Source organism: Fonsecaea multimorphosa (genome assembly GCF_000836435.1).
Source record: "Fonsecaea multimorphosa CBS 102226 unplaced genomic scaffold supercont1.13, whole genome shotgun sequence".
In the NCBI taxonomy this organism is placed as follows: Eukaryota; Fungi; Ascomycota; class Eurotiomycetes; order Chaetothyriales; family Herpotrichiellaceae; genus Fonsecaea; species Fonsecaea multimorphosa.
In genome coordinates, this window is record NW_015971647.1 from 305,922 (window position 1) to 326,664 (window position 20,743).

At 52.2% G+C, this 20,743-nt stretch overlaps 7 protein-coding genes across 7 annotated transcripts; 3 read left to right on the top strand and 4 right to left on the bottom strand.

The window, feature by feature from the left end:
• Positions 1 to 404: 404 nt before the first annotated feature.
• Z520_06810 (uncharacterized protein) lies at positions 405 to 1,124 on the top strand (the record flags this gene model as incomplete). Its single annotated transcript, XM_016777310.1, has 1 exon — positions 405 to 1,124. One exon carries the CDS (start codon positions 405 to 407, stop codon positions 1,122 to 1,124), a length of 720 nt encoding a protein of 239 aa, XP_016631481.1.
• A 199-nt stretch (positions 1,125 to 1,323) lies between these two features.
• On the bottom strand, positions 1,324 to 2,208 carry Z520_06811 (uncharacterized protein; the record flags this gene model as incomplete). The annotated part of the gene is made up of 1 exon (XM_016777311.1): positions 1,324 to 2,208. One exon carries the CDS (start codon positions 2,206 to 2,208, stop codon positions 1,324 to 1,326), a length of 885 nt encoding a protein of 294 aa, XP_016631482.1.
• A 4,671-nt stretch (positions 2,209 to 6,879) lies between these two features.
• Positions 6,880 to 7,749, bottom strand: Z520_06812 (uncharacterized protein; the record flags this gene model as incomplete). The annotated part of the gene is made up of 1 exon (XM_016777312.1): positions 6,880 to 7,749. One exon carries the CDS (start codon positions 7,747 to 7,749, stop codon positions 6,880 to 6,882), a length of 870 nt encoding a protein of 289 aa, XP_016631483.1.
• Positions 7,750 to 9,945: 2,196 nt separating this feature from the next.
• Positions 9,946 to 12,114, bottom strand: Z520_06813 (uncharacterized protein; the record flags this gene model as incomplete). Its single annotated transcript, XM_016777313.1, has 1 exon — positions 9,946 to 12,114. The coding sequence occupies one exon, from the start codon at positions 12,112 to 12,114 to the stop codon at positions 9,946 to 9,948; it is 2,169 nt and encodes a 722-aa protein (XP_016631484.1).
• A 529-nt stretch (positions 12,115 to 12,643) lies between these two features.
• Positions 12,644 to 15,557, bottom strand: Z520_06814 (uncharacterized protein; the record flags this gene model as incomplete). The annotated part of the gene is made up of 2 exons (XM_016777314.1): positions 12,644 to 13,076; positions 13,129 to 15,557. 2 exons carry the CDS (start codon positions 15,555 to 15,557, stop codon positions 12,644 to 12,646), a joined length of 2,862 nt encoding a protein of 953 aa, XP_016631485.1.
• Positions 15,558 to 16,198: 641 nt separating this feature from the next.
• Z520_06815 (uncharacterized protein) lies at positions 16,199 to 17,143 on the top strand (the record flags this gene model as incomplete). The annotated part of the gene is made up of 2 exons (XM_016777315.1): positions 16,199 to 16,389; positions 16,471 to 17,143. The coding sequence occupies 2 exons, from the start codon at positions 16,199 to 16,201 to the stop codon at positions 17,141 to 17,143; spliced, it is 864 nt and encodes a 287-aa protein (XP_016631486.1).
• Positions 17,144 to 18,142: 999 nt separating this feature from the next.
• On the top strand, positions 18,143 to 20,420 carry Z520_06816 (uncharacterized protein; the record flags this gene model as incomplete). Its single annotated transcript, XM_016777316.1, has 3 exons — positions 18,143 to 18,257; positions 18,340 to 18,893; positions 18,942 to 20,420. 3 exons carry the CDS (start codon positions 18,143 to 18,145, stop codon positions 20,418 to 20,420), a joined length of 2,148 nt encoding a protein of 715 aa, XP_016631487.1.
• Between the last annotated feature and the right edge of the window lie 323 nt (positions 20,421 to 20,743).

Genomic DNA, 20,743 nt, shown 5'->3' on the forward strand with positions numbered 1-20,743 from the left:
AAGGAGCCCCGGTGAGGAAGCAGGATCACCTCTCGAGAGGTTGATGAGGATGCGGAAGAAAAGGAGATGTTTTCGCGACTCTCCCCAGCAGGTGCAGGTGGTTTTCGAGGACACCCAGCCATCGCCAAGCATTGTATCACGTGGATAGTCACATGACCGAGATTCTCTTTTCCCTACGATCCTTTAACATCCACGGATCTCCCGCCAATTGCCACTTACGAATCAACCATGTTGAGGAGTCACAGAGATTTCTTCCGCTTCATATAACAACTTCGGTGGCCGACTGTAACTGATTCTTTCTGGAGCAACGCACTCTCATTCTGGGTATTATAGACTTCCTTTTTCTCTTGAATTTCTCATCATAGCATTGTATCGGTACCATAGATCTCATCGCGATCAGAGTCATGGGCTCAGTCCAACCCGACACCGCCGACAAGCGGGCCATTTTCTTCTTTGACATCGACAACTGCCTCTATGCCAAGTCCAAGAAAGTCCATGACCACATGGGACTCCTAATCAACAAATACTTTGTGACGCACCTCGACATGTCGGCCGAGGAAGCGACGTACTTGCACAACAAGTACTACAAAGACTACGGCCTGGCCATCGAGGGTCTGTCGCGCTTCCATAAAATCGACCCGCTAGATTTCAATCGAGAAGTCGATGATGCATTACCCCTGGACGAGCTTCTGTCACCGCATCCCGAGACGAGAGCCATGCTGGAGTCATTCGATAAGACCAAAGTCAAACTGTGGCTGTTTACGAATGCACACATTACCCACGGCATGCGTGTCGTGAAGCTACTGGGCATCGACGATCTCTTTGAGGGAATCACATACTGTGACTACTCCCAGACGCCACTCGTTCCAAAGCCACTTCCGGAGATGTTCACCAAGGCAGAGCGGGAAGCTGGCGCCACATCGGAGACCCCCATTTACTACGTGGACGACTCTTATTCAAACTGCCAAGCAGCGTATGTGCGTGGATGGACCAACACAGTCCATCTCGTGGAGCCTGGCGTACCGGATCCACCAGAAAAGGCGAGCAAGTATCAAATTAGCGATCTCTCACAACTCCTGGATCTATTTCCTGAACTTCTGAAAAACAGTAATGGTTCGGTATGAAGAAGTTGGATTCTAGAATATGGTCCTTTAACCAAAAATACAATGTTATTCCCCCGCCTCAAGGCTCTTCCTCAGAAGGATCATACTGAAAGCAGGGCTGTGCTTGAACGCTAGACATATATAAAGAGATTTCCCTTCCAAGGGGTTTGATGGTCATCAAATCGTGTCAAACAGAAGAAAGGACAAACGCATTTGCCACTCATGCAACGGCCAGCACACGCCGTCTTCCAGACAGATCACTGGGGCAGAATCTCCAAGCTCCTGCATGCTTCTTTGCATGCCAATTCCTGATGACGGCCTCAATGACCCAAGGTACGTTAGGGAAGCCACACTTCTCTCCGTCAATAGTGAAGGACTTATCCTGGCACCCTAACGTCCAGGGAGCGTCAGTGTACAAGCTGTTGTCCTTGGTGGCAATATGCTCTGCGTGCTTCCAGATCTTCATCAACTCCTTGCCGTCTAAAGTATGAAGGTTTGCCAGAGTAGGGATCTCATCGTGCAGATGCTGGATAAGATTGGGCGCAAAGGATTCAATGATGTGTCGAAGGGTGGCTCCATTGTACTCGGCCGACTTGGTGATGAAGACATATTTCTGGAAGATGGTGAGTGCCTCGGCAAATGACTCGTGGCCCTTGGTGTTGACTTCCATTGCACCGGGTTGGCCCAGCAACTTTTCATACGCCGGAAACATATAGTCGTCCTCAACATGATGATGGTGGTCCAAGGTGTTGAAGATCATTTGGTTGAAGAGAAGGAAATCAGCGGCTTCCTGTGTATCAGGTTGGACCAAAACTGCCTGGTTCCACGATGCATTCAGGGCACGGATGATGGTGTTGTGGATCTGGGCCATTTGACGGGCACACCACAAGGCTGGGTGATCCTTTGGCACGGAAGCAGGAATATTCTCCAGATGGATGGTGGCGATCAACGGGTAATGGTCGTCAACGTAGCGAGGCATCTGCATGCTGGGCTTTGAGAAAGCACTGGTCGACACCGAAGTTTGTGACCCTGCGGAAGACGAGGCGGTGCGATTTGATCGGACGGAGTTGGAAGAGCGAAGAGATGACGCTGATGACTTTTCCATCTTCGAGACGTAAAGCTGTCGCTCTGTTTCTGATAAATAGAGAAGATGAGAATATCTTTTCTGAGTAGGCGACGTTGACCGGGGCCGAGTGGGTGAAGAAGCGGTTCGGGGAGTAGGCTCCCTGATGATGGGAACAGTCTGCATGTTGTCGAACAGGAATACTGGCTGCCTTTGATGCCCAAGTTTTCTGTAGGTATCTTGTTCTGACTGGCAAATCCTTATGGTGTTTGATATGAGAAGGCAGTCGGTTACATGTGGGAAAACATATGATCGGGCTGAGGATCCCATCTCTTTATGTATCCCGCACCGTCCGGGACCCATGTCCACGACTCTACCTTGTACCTATGTGCAGTCAGAACCCCATGTCCATGCAGCAACCGGAGACTAGGATTCTGGAGACTGCTCGTTTTGGAAAGTTAAGCACGGCTACATCGCGGTAAGAACCAATGTAAGCGGGCAAGGGACCTCGAACCACGCCAACACAGAATGCGAGGAAGGGCCTAGAGAACGCCAGGCAGGCTGTGTCTGGTCAAGGTGGCACCACTCTAGCTAGGTTTAGAACGTCAAGGACCCATTTCTCCTTGCCGTACTGGATGCTTGCAAAAGGACAAGCTTTATGGGCCTACAGCGACGTGGCCTGGAAGTAAGTTTGTCGGCTCGCTGGCGTAGCTGATGTCGTGATTGAGAGTTCCGAGCCCCTTGCATCTCGCATTGGGTTTGGCGCCAGGTACGGTTGCAAGGGCAACTTTCGAATACGGGTTTCGACACGAGAAGGAGACCCAAGGAAGAAACCCAAGAAGTTAGAACGTCCAGGCCACGTCGCTAGTTTGTCCAGGGTACCACGTGTACTGGGCGTCTCTTTTGCAGCTGCTCTTGCAATCAGAGAGATCACAGGGGTATTCCAGTCGGAATTGATTGTTTGTCAAGTAGTTCGCCGAAGTTGTACGTCAGGGTTCATGCCTTTTCTGTAAATCACCTGCGTACCTGGTAATAATAACCTGGCTCGCTGGAGACATCCCAACAGGGCGCTCGGCGACTAGTCTTCGCTTGCGCGTTTAGATCCTCCCACTTCCAAGCCTAGTGAGTCCACAATGACAATTTGGCGTGATCATGAGACTTCAATGGAGGGGAAGTCAAGCTGATGAGGCACACCTCGACTAACTCTGCCCAAGTGGGTAAGGCGAGTATAATACTATTTGGCGAACGGACATCTTGGTCATTGTTCTTCGTAGTATCCAGTGTACGAGTACGATCGGTCCATCCGAGGTGCAGAGGGTTTCTCGAAAACCACCATATGAGCAGGTTGTCGCAACCACAGGGGTGACATTCTGGCTGCGTAGGTGTACCGATTCTGGCTAAGCGAACAACGTCTCTTCTCTTGTTTTGAGGTATGATGCACCAAGGATGCAGCAACTCCTCTTGGCTGGAGAACTCAACCAGCAGTTCTCCTCTCTCCCGGTCAGGCCGAACATGCCCTGGCCAACCTTGATGAGTGGGGTGTGATGAGGTGGACACTGCTGAGCGGCCACAAGCCTGGTGGCTTTCAAGGGCTATCGGATGGCTGGCTGGTTGAGTTTTGTGTCACACAATTGTGCTCCTGAATCAATGAACCTTCAGCAGCGTCTGGATCTAGATTTCCACTCTCTTGCCTTGTCGAAGAGTGCCACATGTTTCTTCCAGCCGCGAGGTCTTTTGGGGCTCGTATCTGTTGCCACGGACGCTCGCATCGCGTGAAGGCTCGGCTGATGGTCAAAGGGTGAAACACCAAACGAGGTTTGGCACTATGTTTGGTAAGCTGACGAAATGACTTGCAATGGGTGCGAACTGTAAATGAGTTTGATCGCTCAAAGTGGACCATGCGGTCGCGTACCTTGCAGAGGCCGATGCCTTTCACTCCAAATTATGCTGGTCTTGTTCAAGGAACAGGGAAGGTCCCAAAGGCAAATTCCGGGGTTGGGAACAGGCGCCCCAGGCACCTCAGGCACCCGGCTACACTTGGAGCCACCCAGGAGCTTCGGCCCGCCCGGGCTGATAGGCTTCTTCGATGACTGTTGCGGTCCCAAACTGACCGCCTAAGCTGCCTAAGCGGTCGCCCGCCTGCAACCACTTTGATTTATTAACCACTTTGATCGACCCGCGAGCTCATTCCTTCCCGACGGCAACGGCAGGGACCGTTCTTCGAGATCAGCATTGATTGTACCGTCGTCATCATCCATCATCCATCATCAGTCATCATCGCCGTCTCACTCAGATCAAATCCATCATCTCCAAACATCAATCAAAGATAACCGTACCAGATTCTGTCAGGACTCGAAAGCCTCGTACGTTGAGCCATCGACCCTGAGCTCCTAGTCATGCGTCTCCCAGGGGATGTCGCTCGAAGAGTCTAAGCGCCCACGCCAGGGGATGCGATGCTTGCCCCTCGAACACATCTGGGTCACGACTACTAACTCGTGTCACTGTACCTCGTACCTTTCCCCGCGCAAGCAGAAAGTGGGCTTCCATCCATGGTTGCCTCTTGCCGAACCCCACGAATACAGCCTCCATGCTGCGCTCAGCTGATCCATCTAGCCGTCTCCTGGAGCAAGAGTGACACGGCCTGACGCCGAGCACAACTAGTTCTAGATCAACGGAGAAAGATACTGCCACATATTAGGGGCTCCCAAACCATGCTGGCGCTCCCAATCTGGGTCGATGCGGGCCACACAACCGGATTTGGCTTTGATTTTCACGAATTTCCAACCGGAAAGCTAAAAGGGAAGGAGAATCACTTCTAGAACAAAGTATAACCCATTCTAGTCCTAATGAAGTCGATCACGACGCGACACAGTTACCCGAAAAGCATATAGAGAAGTCAACAGCCATGCGTGGCCGCGGCCAAGGACCTCTGTCTCAAAATCACAACAACACTGGATTTTTCGTCTTTATGATCTGCAAATTCTATTCCAAGGTTTGTCACCCTCCTTCATAAGTCGCGTGGTTGCTAACGCAGGCCAAGACCATGCACAACTCGATTGGACGTTTTGCCAGAGAATCATCTCAGTCAGGAAGGCAGTGCCAGAAGATCTCGTATTCCGACTTCGCCCCCTGAATAATGATCCGGGATGGCAAGTCAGAGCCGCACCCTTCATGTCACCCAGTTATAGCATTGGCACCCGACCGAAGCATGCACCAGGCAACGTCTGAGTCCTGAGAGAAAGACTGCTCAGGTATTTTCTGGATCATACCAGCCCCGTTCGAAGCAGCGTCAATCTCTAGGAAATATTGGGGCCAACATTGTCTGATCGGCCTACTTCTGCCGACAAAAATATCACATTCCACTACACGCAAAGCCACGTTCTCTGTCTGTCCTGACAGCCAGCCGACTAGCACGACCCTTCCAGAAAGCGTGACACCATTTCCGGTAGCACATCAACATCTGGAAACTTCATCCTTAATGCAGTGACAGGCGCCCCTCTTGCGGAGACCACCTCTGCGCAGACGTTCTCTAACGTGATACATGGAGAACAAACACTGTTGCTAGAAGGCCCAGGCGATTCGATGCACCTTGATAGTTAACTTCAGGTGATCTTCGCCTCTTTGAGTGGCCTTCTGCAGGGCCTGGTTCAACACGTGTTTTTCTCGATCCACCTCTCCTGATATCGTCTCTCGCGTTGTCGGCCCGTGTGCATGTGTTCCCCTTAAGCAGACAGTGTTGAGCTTGACTGTCCAGTCATCTTGCGACGAAAAGGAGTGCTGAATTGACTTCGAGAACTCCAAATCCTTTTTGGGGCCCCTTTTGACGACCCAGTCATCACTCGGTTACCTCCTCTTCATGCAGAAGCTCCAACGGGACAGGAGATCTGGGTCAGTGGTCCCAGTCTAGACCACAACTACAAATGTATCCCTTTGCTGGTCACATCTCTCATGGCGTCGCCGCGTGTCTGCTTCGAGAACTTTAGCATAAGGAGGATCCATAAACAAGTTCGCCCCAACTGTGTCCCGTTCTGTATCCCCATCCCATGGCAATGCCACCAAAAGCAGTCCAATTCTTTGCTACCCAGTGAATCCTAGCAATTTCCTGGTGCATTAGCGCCAGATATGCAAAGCACTCAGGAACTCTTTGATCTCAACCTAGGTCCATTCCATTTGCGGTGCAGAGAGGTTGTCCAGCTGTTCCTTCTCGGCTGCAGTGTCTGCCCAGACAACCTTTGTAACAACATCGGGCGTACATGAGCTGTCTTTCAGGTGCAGTGGAATCTCCCTCATGAGCCATGCACCGCAGGTAGTAAACAAACTGTGATGCTTCTCTGATCATGTCGACTAGCTGGAGTAGGTATTCAAACTGTTGAGCTTTTATCAAACAGTCGATGGCCAGGCTGTCCATGTTCTGGTGGGAGCGTGCTGGACAGAGGCAGGGATATTGCAGACCGGATGGGAGCGACGCCTCGATGCTGCTCTTCACTTCGCAAGTTCGTTGTTGCGCCTTCCATATTACGTATTTCTCCTTGACCAGCAGCATTTTTTCTCACTTTGATCCACCAACACTTTGCTCGAGCCTCTTCTCGAAGTCGCCAACCTGTAGCAAATGTATATTCCTTCTCTTTTCTGAGGTAGACGGCACTGAAGAATGACGCAATAGCACTCTCTCGGCTTTGTATCGTCGCTCGACAAGGTCTGTACGCATACAGGCTAGTATGTGCCTCGGACGTGCCGCGAGGAAGTCCAGTGTTGACTGATATGTTGACTGATCAGATACTCGAACATTCCCTCCTCGTCGTCAAAGCAACTCAGTTTGACCGGAGCAGGTTCGGCGGCCTGAACTTCGTATACTGTGGCCCCTTCGAGTACTCCCTCGATCCGCACTCTCCAGGAGTCCAGATCAATCGCGAACTTCTTTGACACAAAAGAGTCAGTACTGGTGGATTTGGGCATCTGCTGCGGGAAGAAAAGGATCTCCCTCACCGAGTGAATGTCCTCAGTGTTGTCGGCAAGCCACAACCTTCCTTCCAGCAGGACACTTCTCTTCCGCCCTTGAAGTGTCAACATCTTCTTGATGTATATATGATCGAAAAGATATCCGGTCAACAATGTCTTGATTGGGTCACACTTGACCCTCTCGATGAACCCCTGCGTCAATTTTGGCCCGTCAAAGACACTATTGTCCACAGGACCTGTTTTTCTCAGCTTTCGAATGGTCACAGTCTGTACCTGTGCCATCTTGTCCAAGACGTGATGCAGCCAATCCGTGCTGAAGCAATGAGTCTCCAAAATCACCACCTGCCGCATTATCTCGTATACCTGCGGACAGACCAAGTGAGGAGGGTCTCCTGGATGACCTGTAAAATCGAATGTGCCACGTGACAGGAGGTATGGTGCGACCTCTCTCTTCCATTTTCTGCACACTGCTAAGGACGCGAATGAGGTAGAGGGGGTTTGACTGGGGTTGTCCGTCTGGGTTGCCGAGTCGGGTGGTTGCAGCGGTTTGAAGACGAGTGCTCCGAAGGCGTACTCGTAGACCCTGCTGCGGATCTCTGCCGGAAGTTGAAACCATGACACCATTGTTGGATGCTCTTCAAAGTCTTTGCGGTTTCGCAGAGACTACTAATACTTGTCGACCTGATACACCGATCGAAGATCGTTGAAGTTTGATCAACTCAGAACAGCCAGCAAGCAAACTAAAAGCCGTTGAAGGATGGTTGGCTTGTCCATGAGTCATTAACAAAATCAGTTACCCTTTCAACAGCAGTACCCCATGGCTGGGAGAGCGATGGTAGAGCGTTGTCCTAGATAACGTGAATGAGCTGACATTGCACCACCGGGATTAGGGCAGCCCGCTCCACAACCTTCTAGCTTCGAGCACGGCATCAATGGCAAGTCTAGAACGGACTACCCTAGACTCAGCTGGTCGCAATAGGACGAACTTTGGCCATGGTCGTGACCAGAAGGGTCAGCCGCAGCCTTGGCCGTAGCCTCATTCCCCAGGCATGACGGACAACACAACCCAGCACGGCGTCCAGCAAGACGCTGGAGAGCAGGTATGGGAATGAGTAAGATTATTCTCTTGGGACGTCCTTGGCAGAGTCAAACTGGCCTGCTAGGGCTTACCAAATAGGAAGGCCGTTCATGAGGCCCCGGGCAACGACCAACGATGTTGACCTTTCTGCACTGTTTTTTCATCTGGAGATCAAAGCTAGGCCGCCCCCCCTCCCGCTCGCTCGCTCGACTAACAGCGTCATTCTCAATCTCCTGGCTCCGAAACCAGACGCGGAATTGAGCACCGAGAACGGCAGAATATTGGATGAATGCTGGAGGGAGGAGGTGGCGAAGAGGCGTAGGAGGAGCGGAAAGCAGCGGAGAGGTGGAATGTTGAGGAAAAGCAATGCGTCGGAGCAAGTCAAGAAGTCGGGCACAGCACAGTACCAGGACACGGTAAGACATGACTCACGTTCCTGTCGTCGAACGAACACTATAGTGTGCTGAAAATTCAACTTCAGCCCTTTGGTCGCCCTGGGGGAGAGAGTCAGGCTGTCAAAATGTCAGCAGAAAGAGAGAAAGAATGTGGGTCTCACAACCCTTAGCGCGTATATGCGTATACTCGTACGAGAGGACGAGAGGACTCGATGTTGTTAGGGTATGGGGGATGATACCCTGTGGTCAGGTATGTAATCCGATCCCATCCAACTCAATCACTCCATCCAGTCCACCCGGTACCGAGTCACCTACCTTAGGTAGGTAGTTAGGTAATATCGTGGACGTCAGATATACCTAGGTACCTACCTAGGTAGGCATTGATGCCAAATTGCAAGTAATCTGCCCGACGACGATATCGGCATCAGCAATCCTCAGGCCTCTCCTCTCGCCAATTATACGACGGTCGTGGAGCATTCGACTCGATTATTCGTTCTTACGACAATTTGAATGCGCCGTCTGAGTCTGAGTCTCTTCGTAGGAGTTCAGCCGAGATTACCCAGTACATACTCTCCCCCGTTTTTTTCCATTTTCTGATATAGAGTACCTAAGGTACCTAGGTAGGTACGTATATGTGTTGAGTGGGTGAGTGGCTATCCAGGCAAAGAGACTACCAAGGGTCACATCCCAATAAATTATGCTTCCCCCCTTCCTTGCAATGCTCCGCCCACATCATCCGTGCATGCGTGGTATGTATTCCGTTCCCCGAGGACCTCGAAAAGTGGTTCGTCTGTCCCGGATACCTAGTACTTCTCCGAACACTCGCTTCTGGTGTGTCTAATTCCATCCGTAGGAATCTTACGCCGTGCTTGGAATCGAAACTCCAATGCCCGGGACCTCGTGCTGGATTCTGCTCTTGTCTACCCATCTACCTAGGTACGTAGGTCAAGGCAATTATTGACTGACCCTGAGGACCGTCTGGTCCTCTTTTGCCGGACTCTCGCTCATTCATGGAAGTTTTTCGCTGGCGTAGCTGGCTTTGCTTTGAACAGTGGCGTGCATGTTGACTGAGGTTCAGGGTGGTTCTCCCCTCGGCCCTGATGGCTTGCTGCACCCTTCCCGCCCGGGATTCTTCCTTGAGGAGGACAGGGGCAGATTGAGACAAATGGGGTGATGGCAGCAACTTGCTTTCGCGGTGTATGCGTATAGGTAGAAAAGAGCCGAAATGACGCTTTCCGACTGGCTGCTCCTTCGCAGAAGCAGTGTGGGAGGTTCGTCCTGAATCCAATCCCACTGACCTGTGACTTCTGTAGTTCTGGCACAAAAGTCCAACGACTGCCGCCCCTCTCAATCCTCTTCCAACTCCTTAAGCCGCGCCTCCCACGCGTCCACGCCTCTCAACAACGTCTCCAACTCCTCCTTCTCGTCCTCCAGCTTGATCCTCCTCTCCGCGTCTAGCGGACAAAACACGTACCCGCCCTGTCCGTCAAATTGCAAGATGACACTGTGGTATTTCCACAGACTGCGTCGGTGACTCACTGTCATCAGCGTCGTGCCCAGCCCTTTCGCCGTCTCGTACATTTTCCTTTCCATCTCCAGCGTCACGGAGCTGGTGCATTCGTCCAGGATGGCATATTTGGGCTTGTGGTAGAAGAGGCGGGCCATGGCGATCCGTTGTTGTAAACCTCCGGAGAAGACGTCGCGCCACTCCTCAACGGCGTCCCATCCGTTGGGTCTGTTGATAATGGCTTCAATCTCCAGGATGGACAGGATCTGCTTGAGTTGCTCCTCGGAGCCGTTCTTGGCTCGGAATTCTCGCAGCGTGTCCGGGTAAATTATTTGATCTCTCAGTGTGCCTCGACTCAGGTACGGTCGTTGGGGAATGTAGAAGATATCTTCGAACCTGGGTTTCTTCACGGATCCGCCGTAGACGGGCCAGAGCCCACCGAGGATCCTGAAAAGTGACGATTTTCCGCACCCGTTGGGACCAACAATCAACAGGTGATCACCCGGTTTGATTGCGAAGGTCAACTTCTTGACCAGGACATCGCCGTTGGGACTCACGATAGGGACGTCGGTGAATTCAATGTTGTCACTCTCTTCGATCGTTCCTCTTCCTCTGAGCACCGCGGCGTTCTCCTCCGTCGAGGCCGAGCTGACCAGTTTCTTCTCGAATCGTCCAGCCGAGACTTCGTCCATGACATCGAGTAACCCGGCGACGCGGGATGTGTAGCCTGCCAGCTCCGTGATTTCCTTGTAGGAGAACATGATGCGGCCGAAGGCGTCGGAACTGCTCAGGAGCATGCGCCGGTTTGTGACAAAGGATTCGGTGTGGTCACCTCTAGATTCCCCTGGAGTGAGGTTTTGTCCGGGGATTTTGAAGAAGACTGGTAACGAGCACAGGAGGAGGCCAAGGGCACCCCAGAAGTACTTGATGACAAAGTCTTCCATGAAGCCGTGATAAAACCGTCTCCTCAATATGCGATTAACATGTTTGATCAGTGTGAAATAGCCCTTGTCCAGGCCGTCCTTTTCAGCCTCGTGGCCGGCATATAATGCAATCTCTTCACTGTAATCGATCAATCTTGTATGTTGGAAACGAAATTCTCCCTCTAATCGCGCTTCATCTGCAACGTATTTTCCGAAGGGGGGTGTCAAAGCGCGCATGACGTTGGCGGAGATCTGGACTAGGAGAGCCATAGCAAAGAGACCCTCTCCACCAACAGACTTGGAGAGGGAATAATTGTAAATTACCATGTCGAGGATGGGTTTGGCGAGGTTCGAGTAGAGTTCGGCGAGCGAGTTGGAAAAGCGAGAGACGTCGACGGTGATGAGTTGGTCGGCGTTCTTTATTCGATCGTCCAGGGCCGAGAGGGTGTAAAAGGTCATGTTATTGAGATACTTTTCGTGGATGTATTGTGTGAGCCGTGTCCTGTAGGCCAGAGCAAGGCGCGTCTGATGGTACTGAAGCATCGAATTCGTAAAGGTTGCGGGCACGGCCACCAGCATCCACCAAACAAGACCCAAGACAAACTCTCGACCTTTGCCGCGGACGAGGGCCGACACGACTTTGCCATCGAGTTCGGCGACGTAGAGAGAGAGGAGGGTGCGGATGACGAGAAAGACGCTGTGGGAGACGATGAGTCTCAGCTCTTTGCTCCTCCAGCCGGGGATCACGATCTTGAGGAGGCGCAGGAGATTGCGAAAGAACTCTCGGTTGATCTCAACTCTTTTCTTTCTGTGTTCCTCCTGTTGTTTTTCATTCTTCGCATCTGGATCTTCTGTTGTCTGCTGCTGCGAGTGCCGAGCGCGCTCTCGCTGAATCTCGGCCTGCCTCCTGGCTGCGGCCTTTTGCTCTGAGATGGCATTGTGGATTCGATGGATCAGGGCGACGACCAAGGTGATATAGACGGTCCGAGAGATGTTGGTGCGGTTTTTGAGGTAGAGGGAGGTCAACTGCGAGATGATCTGCTTGACGCTCCGGCCGGGGGGCAGCAGCTTGGACTGAACCGCCATTGTGCCGGCGGTGGGCGAGGATGCGAGGATGAGATGGAACGAAGATGGGAAGAAGGACCAAAAGGGTTTCTATCACAACATCATCATGGTCATGATTGAGGAGCCTGGAGTTGACATTCCGGTCCAGTTTTGTTCACATGCTTCATGTAAGTTCAGGATCACGGCCACCAGCGGCGAGGCGGGAAGCGTCCGGTGTTGAGTGTTCATTTGGTTCATTGGAGAGGCGCCACAAGCCTCGGTCGATGCATGCATGTGCTGATCTCGCCGTGTCTCCAGTGTCTCCCAAGTGTCTCCCTACGAGAACATGACGTATTGCATTCCATGGGGTATGCAGCGAGGCAGCAATAAACGAGATATTAATTCCTGCTTTGACATGCACCTTCACTACTAGGTACCAATACCGAATGCTCCATACGCTGGTTGACAACAACATTTCATTGCTCATATCTCATGGCATGTACAACCGCAACCACCAGGAACCTTCACCCCAAAACTTCATTAATCCTGCCTGTCAATTCCACCTTCAGCCTCAAAATCCGTCCAGCAAGTCTCTCAGTGTGATCGGTTTCCGAACGGCATTTGAGAAACCCTCATGAAATGAAACCCATACTCGACCCTCAGCTTTAGTACGTAGCTGCCCCATGCGCTCCTTCGCCCCTTTACCGGCCGACGTAGGTCGGCTCTCGTTAATGATCCGACCAAAGAAGTCGCGCTTAGTGCCAGGCCCTTGAGAAGATATCTCCTTCGCCTTGTCCGCTGGGCTTTCGTTTTCCTTGTTGGCTCCACCATCAATCCCTCCGTCAAGGCCCGAAGTGCCAGAGCGAGCGTGTCGGGTGACCGAGTTCTGCAATATTCTCTCCTTCCTCAGCTCTTGATCGAGCACTTGTCGAACTGCATATCGGACCGGTGCGGCGCCCGAACTGGATTTATCCATATGATAGCTTAGCAGTGTATCGAGAGGGCTGTCATCTATGTTAGCAGCCGAAGCTTCGACCCAGTAGACGGCGGACTTACGGTTCCATCCGATATGCATACCCGCCGTTCGAGTGAGCACCCCCGCCCTCGATTTCCACACGGACTTTCTCAAATGAAACATCCAGAGCCAACATTGTTCGAACTGCGTTGCGGATACAGGTCTTCTCGGTCTCTTTTCGCACACTAGCGACACTGGCAGAGCTCCCGGATCCCCCGATCACGACAGGCTTCACATCTGGAGCCAGCATCTTGCCTACATTTGGTATCAGCTCGGTCGCAATGTCGTCCACGGAGCTGAACAGTCTCAATAACGACCCTGAAAAGTTCGACTGTAGCTCAGTGAGCAAGGTGCGGTTCTGCTTCTCCGCCTCATAAGCGGCGAAGTCTGCTTTCAGGCCACTGAACGGGTGGACTTCCTTGATTTCTTCTTCTGGCAATTCTTCATTCCATGCCACTGTACCTTTATCGACAGCCGCAAAAAGATGGTGAAATCCACAGGCGCTAGTATTAAGGTAGGGCGTCAATTCCCACTCTTGCCCCGAGAACACTCGACTGGATAAGCAATCGTGAAAGTGAAGCCATTCGTAACTTGCATTTGGTTTGGACAGTCGGACGTCATCTTGGAATACTTGTGTCGGATATGTGGCAAAGCATTCCGTGACGACTCGGTCATGCTCCCCACAGGTATCAACCATCTCTCTGAGGGCGCTAATTGCTGCTCGCTTTCGAAGATTGGCGACTCCAACTGGGTTGCTTTTCGAATCAGCAACCAGTCTCGCGTCGTCTGCGCTCAAAGCAGTTGGGAGGTTAGGCAAGCCAGCCCCTTCCAGAAAGATTCGCTCAACAACCTCGCGAACGCCGCCCCGTCCAAGGCCTTTCTGATCGGTTCGAGCTTGTTCAAGCTGGGGTTCGAGCCACTGCCGTGTAAGACGGGCTTTGGTTTCGTTGGCACGCAGTTTATGTGCAATCCATTCGGCTTGTACGAGCACACTTCTGATGTCGCCTTCTCCAGATCCCCGAGAGCCTAGCCCTCTCTGCTTCCGCATTGCCAGGCCCCACGCGTTCTCGCACAGCCGGCGGACAGCATCGTTGTCACAGGCAATGCATTCCTTTTCGAAAACAGACCTGATTCGAGCAATGACCTTGTCCATCGGCGCCTTCCGAACATGGACGATTTCAGCAATGGAACTCGTCCGTAATGGTCGAAGTGAAGGTGCGTAGACGTCGTTGCATACCATGATCAATGGTCGGAGCATTCTGAATTTGTCACCCTTCTTTTTGCCTCTCGCGGCATCTTGGTTTCCACTTCCCAACGAGTTTCTCTGGTCGAGCTGCACCAGGTCGATCAGAGCTTTCACAAATCCGCCTTCACCACCACTTGCACTAGAACCCGTGGTGACACCATCCACTTCATCGACGACGACGCAGACAGGGCGTCCGGCTTTTCTAGCCTTGCCCTGTTCTTTGATACCGCGCACTGTCTCAGTTCCGAGGGCATCTTTGATCCTTCCTTTGACCACGTCCCGGCTTCTGTCGTCACTGGCATTGATTTCGAGAACCTCATATCCTGCTTGCCTCGCACAGACGTGGGCTAGAGTAGTCTTTCCAAGGCCAGGGGGGCCAGTCAGAAGCAGAATTTTTCGATGCTGTTGACTGGGATCATTATCGTCAAAGGCTCTCCTGGATTTCAGTTTTGCACTTCCCGGAAAGACCACTTCATCCCACTCTTTGAGCCATCGAAGGACCTGTCGATGAGTTCTTTCGTCACCCACAAGCTCCGTGAATTTCCTTGCGCGGTATTTCTCCGTCCACATCTGGTGGGCCACTGGATTTGAACCTGCTGATGTCATGTTTGTGGGCAAGTCCATGGCCTGCTGTTGACTTTTGCTCTGTTTCTCAAACTCGTCAAGTTGCCGGAGCGTCTTTGCATCGTCCATCAGCTTGTGGATTTCAATGCCGTAGTACGCTTTCTTTGCACGTCCTTCCACGGCTACCGAACGCTGCGCAATGGTCTGCTCATATGACAAAGCTTCAGACTTTTGCCTGGTGGGGATGTTCAACGCTGTGCCAGAAGATGTCTGCAGGGTAACGCCTCCCTGTTGCCGCTTTCTGAGCAACGGGCGAGGAAGAGGAGGCAGGTGTGGGCTGGACGGAGTATGTCGGCTTGTTGCAGTTTCTGATATACTATTCATTAGTGCGGGTTCCACGAGATCTTCCCGTGATTGTGGATGGGCTGCACCCTTGTCTACCCGCGAGACTGGTTGATCAACATTCTTCGGCCTGGTCTCAGCATTGTTCTCGTCCTCATCTTCGTCGTCATCGACTTCAAAGCCGGCCACCACCTTAGTCCTCTTTGATTGCTGCTCGACGGGAAACGGTTGGAACAGTCGGCGTTTCTTTTTGTTCGTAGGTAAGGGGGGTGGTGAAGAGCTAGGAGCATAGAGGACGGGAGATGACGAGAACATCATTGTGTCGGAGGTGAGGCCAATTTCCGAGCCTAGAGAACGCAAAAATGCATCAGAGGTGTTCAAGGTTGCATGTGTAAAAGTATTCGAGTCGGCCTTTCTTCCAAGGTCGCGGCGGTAAAGGTCTCCGAGGTCGACGAGGTCGGGAGAGGATGGGCAGATATCAAAGCTTTTCGTGTGTGTAGAAGTGCTGTCCTTGCGCCTCAGCTCCTCAATTTTGCTGTCGTCAAGTAGAAGTGGCATGTCCCTGGGTCTTGAACCACTGCAAGTTGCGAGATTCAATGGTCAACACTCCAAGGTGTTCACACACGCGCGACGCGCTTCTCCAACTGCAACGCGTAGCGGGAGCAGCGGGACCTGCAGCGGGGACCCTGCAGCCCATACCCGAGTAATTCAAACTCCTAGGCCGTCAAGCCGTCAACCTTTCGTCATACGATGCGGAAAAAGGTATGATTTTGTCTGACTAGAATCTTCAGTTGCAGGAAGGCGATGAATAGCACGGCGATGTGGGGAAAGTCGCCGCGTCAGACGAGACAACTTTTTGCCTCTCAAATCTCGGTTGCTTTAGAAGCGCAGTGCAGTCTTCATATCTACATATCCCTTCGCTACATTCCAACGAGTATTAATAACTAAAACAATGTCGCATGGGGCATGTGTCCGGTCGCATCGATCCATTTGTCTCAGAGACACCCATAAAACCCGCCCTGCGCACCAATGCGACTCCCAATCCGCCGAATACACTTGATCGCATCTATTCCACGTACCGTTACCGATCGCCTCAGCTTGAGATGCCCAGAGAAAGCATAGGAGACATCTCCGCGAAAAAGTTTGCGGAGTAAGTCGAGTCCCACATTTACTATAATCGATCTAACTTGAGACTGAGAAGATTGCGCTGACCCATGCGTGCGAGAAAAAGGTTACTATCTGGCCCATTGCTGGACGTCTTCGTCGGACCCGAGGGCCGCCGCTGGTCCTTGCATCAAAACCTCCTGGTTCACCATGCGCGCTTCTTTGACGAGTCCTACACAGTCAACGGTGAACACAAGCGCATCAAGGACGGCAAACTCGAACTCCCCGAAGAGGATCCAGGCGCATTCGAACTGCTTGTGAAGTGGCTGTATCAAGGCAAGATTGACGACGTCTCATGGATGCCCAAGGACGTCAAATGGGACTATGCATTCACATGTCAAAAGCTCTACCTCCTTTGCGACACCATCGGGCTGCAAGACCTCAAGAACCAAGCCATCGACCAGTTCCGGCGCGGCTGTCATGAAGCCGGCCTTGTGCCCGGTCCCGAAGAGATGAAGCCCATCTACGAGAAGACTGCTCCGAATTCTCCGTTCCGCAAGCTCGTGAGTAAGATTGCTGCAAGACAGATCATGGACCCTAGCACGGAGAAGGATGCAACCAGTTATAGGGAGTGCTTCGCCATCAGTCCGGACTTTGCTGTCGATGTGATAAATGCGATCAAAGAGGGCAGTGGTGGGTTACTGTTTGACGATCCAACAGAAGGTAACGGGTGTCGGTATCATGAGCATGAGGATGGTGAGAGCTGCCACAAGACCGTCAAATTTAAGGATATGTCCTGAGGGAGAGCACAAATCCCCAAAGAGATCAAAATACCTGGATGCGAGGCACGGGAACTCCTCTTAATGGAGTACAGTGCCGTGCCCATCGGAGCAACCAGATCTCTGTGTCTCCTGTACGGAGGGCTTATGCGCATGTTTTGAGCAACGGTGTTGTGATTGTACGACCCTCGACGGAACACCACAGAGCAACATATTTGGCTGAGCGGTCAGCAATCATAATCGGTGCAAGCGGAGATTACTTCGATAAGGATACCCATCTTCGACTTTTGTGCAGTCCCGATCTCTCTGGGTGGAATAGATATCATTGGGAGGGTCTCTCACTTGGCGTCCTTGGAGAAGGTATGGAACGTCATTTTGTCGAGCTGGCTTCAAAATCGCGGGTCAAAGGGCATACTCAAGTCAGGCAGCTCGGGCCGTCGTATCTTTGTGGATTCAATGGGAGTTTGGAGATGATAGAAACGATTACCTTTTGTCCCCTTTCGCTTTCCATTCCTGTAACCTAGACGATTCCCAAACGCCTGGTAGCACGTTCATCCGGGCCTCGTCCATTAGTGGCCAATTCCTCGATTGGACAGTGCATTAAGACCACATGATCAACCCCTGTGCCCTTCTGCGTTCCCCATGCAAGTGCTTCCATCCTGGCGCGAAGACTGAAGACGAGGACATAAGAGAGATTCTATCCGGATTAACCTTCCACCGAAGATCACGTGAATGAGTTGAGTTGCTTGGCAGCGGATCGCAGTTCGTTCGCCGCAAACTTGGGTGGCCGTGTCGCTCGCGACGCAGTTCGCGACAGGGTATCAATTTCCAGCCAAATACATCAATACGCACCCGCCCAAGTGATGTGTTCAGCCCCCCTTGGAATCTTCGGCGCTTGAAGTGTTTGAGACAGGCTGCGCGCACACTTTGACCAGTTCTTGAGGTTGGCGCGACGCCCTGAAGGATCCGGAGGGCTCAGGTGGTGGATTCAAATAATTCATCAAGTTTCATGATACCACAATGGCCGATTCACAACAACCCGCCGAGTTGAAGCATGAGTCTTCAGACGGTGGCGACCTGGGCGCAAATGGTGCCGAAGTCGCTGCCGCCGATGCACCAGAGACACAATCAACAGGTACGCGCGCCTCCCTGTCGCTTTGCTTTTCTTATTTGCCAGCACCCCTTTGGTGGAAAACAAAGCTGACGAGGCTCTACAGATGCTCAGCCGTCGGCCAACTCAAATGGAACGACGTCGACTAATCCTTTAGATGCCCCAAACGCACCGCGGGCTCAAGATGATCCAGAAGGCGAACAGGAGGATGCTGAAATGGGTGGAGTTGACGAGGACGCAAAGGTCGAAGATGTCGACGCTGAAAAGGACGGCGCGGAAGAATCTCAAGAAACTCCGGCCGCGACACAAGCCACAGATGGTCAGGCAGCACAGGCAAAGTCCAGCCTTGAAGCCGCAGCCAATTCGCACCTCGTCGCGCAGACACATCAAATCATCCTCCCCAGTTATAGCACATGGTTCGACATGCACACGGTTCACGCTCTGGAAAAGAAATCACTGCCCGAGTTTTTCAACAGCCGCAACCGCAGCAAGACACCCGCCGTGTACAAAGATTACCGCGATTTTATGATCAACACCTACCGGTTGAACCCTGTCGAGTACCTCACAGTCACTGCATGTCGGAGAAATTTGGCTGGCGATGTCTGTGCGATAATGCGAGTGCATGCCTTTCTAGAGCAATGGGGTCTCATCAACTATCAAGTAAAGTGTCCTTTGATGTTTCGAACGCCTCGATGCTGACTGCAACAGGTTGATCCACAGACTCGCCCTGCGAATATAGGTCCCCCATTCACAGGCCATTTCAGAGTCACAGCAGACACACCTCGAGGCTTGCAACCGTTCCAACCTGCCCAAAACACTTTCACAACTCCTGGAAAGCCACATCCCGCAACTGATCGGGCAGCTTCGGCAACTCCTGCGTCAAAGGCAGACTTGAATCTTGAACTACGACGGAACGTCTACGATGACAAAGGGAAAGAAGTCAAAAAGACCGAAGATGCAGAGAAACAAACAAATGGCGAAGGGGCGACTGCTAATGGCGCAGGTTCCGGCGCTGCTGCAACCAAGGCCATGGACGCTGCTGCAAGAGAACCCATCAAAAGTTTCAACTGCTTCTCGTGCGGAATCGATTGTACGAGATGTCGCTTCCACTACGCCAAATCAGATCCCGTTTCAGGCACTGCAAACGCCAGTGAGCTCAAGTACGACCTATGCCCGAACTGCTATTTCCAATCTCGAATGCCGTCCAATCATCGCTCGTCCGACTTTGTGAAGATGGAGGAGCCAGCATATTCCCATATTCCCGACAAGAGTGCCGCCTGGACAGATTCAGAAATTCTCTTGCTCCTGGAAGGTCTGGAGAATTTTGACAATGACTGGAATGAGATCTCGAAACATGTTGGTACTCGAACCAGAGAAGAATGTGTACTGAAGTTCTTGCAACTCGACATTCAGGATCAGTACCTCGAAGATGGGCCACTGAATGGATCCTCGGCGCTGAAGGCGCTGACAGGAAGAAGCGCCATTAGTCAATTGGACAATCCGGTGATGTCGGTAGTCAGCTTCCTTGCGCAAATGGCGGACCCTGATGTGGTTGCCGCGGCGTCAAATCGTTCCATTGCCGTTATGCAGAAGCAGCTGCGGGCACAGCTTGAGAAGGGCATGGGAGGAACCGAGCAAACTACGACCGGCGAGACGGAAAAGGGAGAAGTCAAGTCAGAAGATCAGATGGAAGTCGACGAGTCAGCTCCTCCGGCCGAGCAGCCAGCAACTGAGCCCAATGGGTCAGCCAAAGTCATCAACGACATCGCCACGACAGCAGTTGCCGCAGTTGCTGCACGTGCCAGCGGCCTTGCTTCTCATGAGGAAAGGGAGATCACCAGAATGGTATCGGCAGCTGTCAACCTCACGCTGCAGAAGTTCGAGTTGAAGATGGCGCAGTTCGCGGAGATGGAAGAAATCGTACAAGCCGAGCGCCGGGATCTCGAGAAGGGCCGACAGCAACTGTTTTTGGATCGCCTGTCATTCAAGAAGAGAATGAAAGAGATGGAGAACACGTTCCGTCAAGCCAGCCTGAAGGACCCGCAAGAGGGGATGCGCATGATGCAAGAAGCCGTCGGCACCAATTCGGGCCAGAAGTTTGGCTTCACGTCAGAAAGCGACAGAGGCGAAGGTGTTGTTGTCAACGTGACTGCCGATTCGGGTGAGGCAAGGACTATGGAGCTCTAGAGAGAGAAGATTCTTCAAGAGCAGTGTGCCAGCAGAGTGTGCACATGATGCAAGTGATATATTCTGCGCAAATCTGGGCCCATGGTTTAGGGGTTTTCGATCAGAGATTGGGGACGGTGCATTCGCAGCTGATACAACGACTATGGGTGTCCATGGCGGAGGCGGAAGGCACTATGAAGCCTTTGAGCGAGGGAATGCATTGGACCTTACAGCTGTGAAGGGATCACGGGGGGTATAGGGCTTGGGGCCTGGCGTTCTCGTTTCTCAATGTGTGTATGTACCGAGTACTAGATAAGTCACTCTGGAGGACCACCTGCAGCCCT